At 29.5% G+C, this 6,000-nt stretch overlaps 1 protein-coding gene across 1 annotated transcript in view; it reads right to left on the bottom strand.

The window, feature by feature from the left end:
- Positions 1-431: 431 nt before the first annotated feature.
- Positions 432-6,000, bottom strand: part of LOC135931706 (hydroxyacylglutathione hydrolase, mitochondrial-like) — a 28,212-nt gene continuing 22,643 nt past the window's right edge. Inside the window, exon 5 of the mRNA XM_065468977.1 lies at positions 432-977. Coding sequence (XP_065325049.1) covers positions 705-977 — 273 coding nt within the window. The 3' untranslated portion in view covers positions 432-704. The remainder of the gene's footprint in view (positions 978-6,000) is intronic.

Below are 6,000 nucleotides of genomic sequence, written 5' to 3'. Positions count from 1 at the left end.
TCTTCCATATTTATTAAATTTTGAGAATTTGTCAATCAATTTATAGTTCATGATGGATGGACTAGCTTTCTTATCTACTATAAATGTTGTCAAAAAATGATTGCATTTATCTTAAAGTAATCGTTCATGAAAATTTATAAATATAATAAATTAATCACTTTTCAGATTATTGTGCATATTAGACAGTTTATTAAGCTGAAATGTAAAACGTATGTGTCCATGCTGCCCAAATAGAATCAATAATATGCGAAGGATATAATCAGATTATGTGAGACATAATATGATGTAACCAAAATCAGCCAATGGTGTATAAGGACATTTAACCCCCTTTTAAATTGATAAATAACTGGTTTTATTAACCGATAAAATTTAATTAAGATTGATTAACTGGCATTTAGGTAACGTAACAAATTACTTATATAATAAATATGGAATTATTTATAAAAATATTATAACGGATAAATAAATTCTATTTATTTTAATTTAAATTTCATAAGTCTGTAAAACAAAGTGTGAGCTAAAATTCATAATTATTTAAATAAAAAATAACAATGTGCGTGCGTAAGATAAATATTTAATAACATCTTAAAATTCAGCATTTTATCTCTTCTTTTCACAAAATACATTAAAAAAATAAGTCCATAAGTTTAGGCAACAAAAGAAAACTAAAAATTTAGCTATTTAAAAAAAAATTATAATATGGTTTAGCCCTTAAAATTATTTTTTTCGTTTCTCAGATAGTCCATAGCTTGGATATGATCGTCCGTTTTACAATGCTTTTGAACGGATGAAAGATCGACTCGCATAAAAGGATTCATTAATTTCTCTAGGCCGATAGTGGATGGGACAGTCGCTTCCCCATCTTTCCGATTAGTTTGGTAAATTTTTAAATGTTTTTGGATATCCTCATTATCGGGTTCGACAAATTGTCCGTATTTCAAATTGCTGACGGAGTATTCGTGTCCGCAATACACTTCCTTGATTTTTTTTTTTAAAAAGAATTATTAATTTTTTATTAGAATTTCATGGGTTTAAAAGATCCTCTTTTTTTGAATTTCAAAATATATTTGTCTAAGCTATGTCCTGGTTCAACTTATTAGTAAACAGCCAGCTATTTAGAATCTACTAAACAGACAAATAAGTGACCATCAAGATTTTAAGCATGCCCCTCATTTAATTTCTACGATTATATAATCAATATAGAAAACGAGGTAAATATTATATAAATATAATTTATTATATAAGCACATCCTATACGATTGTACAAGGGCTGTGCCGATTAACAAATTTTTCACCGATCCGATTCCGATATTTATCATCTATCTTTGTATCAATGTCATAAAAATATTATATTTTTTATTAAAAAAAATCGACTAACTTTCAAGAATGATTAAGTGTATTTAATTTTATTATATTAATTTTCCAAAGTTAATAATCTCATTTAAAATATTTGCAATGTTTATGGGTGAATGTAATGTTAACACCTCCATTTAGCCGATTTTTAAAAAGGACTAAATCAAAATTTTATCCAAAATATTCTCGCAATTTTGCCAATATAAATCCAAACCTTTCTGCCATTTGTGAGCAAACTCAATAAGCTTGAGTAATTTACTTTTGACCAAAATCTTGAGTTAACTGTTTTTAAAATTTGCTAAATCGAGTCATTTAGCAACACAAGCTGGGTTGACTTATTAGATTTTAGGCTATTTTTAAAATATTACAACAAATAAATTGTATTTTTGTTGTTTCTAATTTATTATTATGAAATTATTTATAAAATAAAAAAATTACATGAATATATATATATAATTATAAAATAACTCAAAACAATAAAAATATCGAATAGGATCGGGTTTTAAAAAATATCGGGGCGATCCTATATTTTCTAAAAACGCTAAATATCAGTGCCGATCCAATTCGATATTTAATATCGCTACAACCTAGATTGTACTCACAATAATCTAAGAATAAGTGATATTAGTTTCAATTTTTCTCCTCAATATTCAAAGTTTTAGGCTAATTATGTCAAATACTCTTTCAACACATTGCCACGTTCCTTTTAGAAAATCTTGACCTTTCCCATGTCAATTCAAATATATTTCATTTATTTGAGATCTTTCTTGTGAATCAACATAGGCTTCAAAAGCATAGAAATATAGCAGTATCGGTCACATGAAAGTTATACTACTTTAGGTTATAAAAAAATGTGTGAGGTGAGAGTTAAGTTAGAGAAATTGAGTTAATTAGTTATTGTTAGTGCTGTAAAGTATCGTCAATACTTTTTTGAAGAAAAGGGTTATTCTAAATTTTTTTAAAAAAATATTTAAAATAGATAAACATATTTTATTGTAGGGGAGACCGGGGATTGTGTTCCCGGGGTAGGTATTTCCTTCTCAAATAATTTAAAAATTAATAAAGTTTAAGATTTGAAATTTAAGCCAAATATGTATTATAATAAGGTGCTTAAGTAGGTCCAAAATTGTTCCGGACAAAATTGCTCATGAAAAATTTTAAATGTAAATTTAAGTTTCAACATACCCAAAGTAACTTTTTTAAATTTTACATTTTCACGAATAACTTTTTTTATAAAAGTTGTTCAGACTTAATATAAATTCTAAATGATAAAAAAATCTCCATTTTATCATATATAAAAATATTGACAATCATTGTGTTAATTTAATATTCTAAATTTAATTTTTAAATAATCCTGTGGACCTGGGGAAGGTATTAGCGGGGTGCGTCTTTTCCTTTTACATACATTCATTAAAATATTGGTTCTGATTTTGTAAAATGGTTCGAACATATATTAGAAAAACTAACAAAGAAAATAATGATAATCAAAAGGCAAGTATTCTTCAAATGCTGAAAGATAATATACCTTTGACAGTTATAACCATGAATACGAATTTAAGTTATGGGAGGTATATTTATATATTTAAATTAGTATATATTTAAGAAACTAAGCATTAAGAGGTATAATCTTCTTCTTCTCCGTTTTATGGCGATTTCCAGGTTTACCCGGGTAGGCCAGTTTTCCCTCTGATTTTTCTTTTCCATTTTTGACGGTCCTGAGCATCAATACTTGTAAGATTCAAGCTTCTCATATCCGCCGCTATCACATTTGTCCACGTCATCTTGGGTCTTCCTCTAGGTCTTGATCCTCCTACTTCCATCATTTACCCAGTCATCTCTTGTCATACGTTCCACATGCCCAAACCATCTTAGTCTATTTCGTCGCATTACCATACCAATCATTTCTATACCTAATCTTGCTCGCAATTCCTTGCTAGTTTTTCTCTCTCTCAGAGATACCCCACACATCCATCTAACCATCCTCATCTCTGTTCTTTCTAATTTGGCTTCGTGAATTGCTTTCATTGCCCATGTTTCACCGCCATAAACTAAACAACTCCTCACGCAGCTTACGTAAACTTTCCCCTTTAACTTCAGAGAAACTTTTTTATTTGTAAGAATAGACGACATCTCTCTGAACTTCTTCCAAGCTTGTCTGATCCTTGCAACAACAGCAGAATCTACACCACCATCTGCGTTTAGCATATCACCTAAATAACAAAACTTATCCACTTTTTCTAGGGTTAACCCATTGCCAATATCCAGACCACCATTTTTTAGGTTATCATTATTATGTATCCCTTTCATGCATGTTTTACAAATAAAGGTCATTCTTTCTAACATCAAACTGCCTTTTTTCCCACTACATCTTTTATGTACCCATTTCTGGCATCTGGTGCATTGGATAGAATTTCTAGCAACTCCTTTCCCACATACACCACAAGGCCACTTACCTGATTCTTCTATCTTTAGATTTTCCCCACCAATCATCACCTTTGTTTTTGATGCATTCATTTTCAGGCCCTTTGCTTCCATAGTCATCTTCCATTTACTAACTTTATCCCTCAATTCTCCCTCACTGTTTGCCATTAATACAAGGTCATCTGCATATAATATCTCCCAGGGAAGTCCTTCACGCATTTCTCTAGCCACCACATCCATTACTAAGATAAATAATAATGGACTCAGCACGGATCCTTGATGAAGTCCTACCTTCACCTCAAAGCTGTCACTATCACCATAATCCGTCCGTACTGCTGTTTGTGCTCCAACATACATTGCCATCACTGCGGTAACTAATCATTCCTCCACACCGGATTTTCTCAAGGCCCATCTTGTATTCTCACGCGGCACCCTATGAAATGCTTTCTCCAAATCAACAAACGCATAATAGAGTTTCTTTTCCTTCGCAAGATACTTCTCCTGAATTTGTCTCACCACAAAAATTGCATCTGTCGTGCCTTTTCCCGATGTAAAACCAAACTGCATTTCATCAATTTTGATTTGTTCCCTTATCCGCTTTTCTAACACTCTCTCAAATACTTTCATTGCATGTTCCAAGAGTTTAATAGCTCTGTAAGACCCACAATCTAAAGGATCACCTTTCCCCTTGTATACTGGGATAATTATACTTCTTCGCCAGTCCTCGGGAATAGTACCTTCTGTGACAATCTGATTTGCTAAATTTATTAACCATTCAATCTATGTTTTCATTCAAACTCATTAATATTCCCTGGAAAATTTCTATTTATGATATACTGTTTGAGTTAATTAACAATTGCGATGTACATTACTCAAGAATACTTGGTAGTGATGACGTCATTATTGAATTTATGAGTCTTAAAGAAATGGTCAACTATTTTGTACAACTTAATGAGAAGTTTTACGTGTAAATGACTCGGAGTTTATTCAACTCCATTGTATTTTTGTAAAAATATAAAGTGTTATGATTTCTAAATATGTATACGAAATATTAATAAAATATGGATATTAAACCAGAATTAATATATAAAATTTCAAAATTGGTTGGACCACTTACTGAGATTTACTTAGACAGAATATTAAGTTATTTTTCGACCAGCACATTACCGGACTCTATTAAAATAAATATTTTGCTTAATAATTTATCAGACGAGGTCTTTGACAATATTAAATCAATTAGCTCCGATACCGACATATTAGATCTTAAGATAGTAACTAAAAAGTTAACTTACCTTTTACCTGTACAAGATAAAAACATTTAAACAAATTTAACTTATTACAGCCGAACTCGAGTGAGAATTTCATGCAATGGTACATAATAGTATCGAAACTACATAAAAAATGTAATTTTTCGGACGACAGTAGATTAAAAGAAAAATTACGTATATCTACCTTAAATGACAAAATAAAATATAAATTTTGTAAAAATATTAATTTAACCTTAAATGAAATGGTAGAGCTAGGAATTAAATTAGATAGTCTCAATGATAAATGATATGTTGATAATATTAGTTATATGAATATACGATAAAAAGTCTGATAAAGATAAAAACTTTAACAATAGAAATAGAAATGACAATAATAAATATTTTAGACCTGATAATAATTTTAGAAATAAGGTAATAATAATTCGAGATACCACGATAATTATAACAACTATAACTACAATAACTATAGCTACAACAATAATAATCAAACTTAATTATAACAACTATAACTACAATAACTATAGCTACAATAATAATAATCAATATAATTATGGTAGAAATAATACATGGCATGATAATATCAAAGAAAACAGATCCAATACGGTGACGGAAATAGTAACATTTACCAATCTTATAACAACAATTCAAATAATTATAGAGGTAGTGACAATAATCAGAGAAAGCAAATACAATATAACAACTCAAATAATTATAGAGGTAACAATAATAGAAAGCAAATACAATACAACAACAATGATTACAATATGAATATTGAAGAAATTATTGAAGAGAAAGTCGACTCTACAAAGAACAAAGATGATAACGATTTCAATGTTAACAACTATCTGGTGACATGTTCAATGACAAAGATAATGCATTTATGACTAATTTAAAAGTGAACGATATTGTTACGAGTATGCAAGTCGACACAGGCTCAAAACATACTATTATACCTCAT

Source organism: Gordionus sp. m RMFG-2023, chromosome 1, assembly GCF_954871325.1.
Source record: "Gordionus sp. m RMFG-2023 chromosome 1, tfGorSpeb1-WG-v2, whole genome shotgun sequence".
In the NCBI taxonomy this organism is placed as follows: Eukaryota; Metazoa; Nematomorpha; class Gordioida; order Chordodea; family Parachordodidae; genus Gordionus; species Gordionus sp. m RMFG-2023.
The sequence above is the reverse complement of the archived record's forward strand: the minus strand, read 5'-3'. Positions and strand labels throughout refer to the sequence as shown.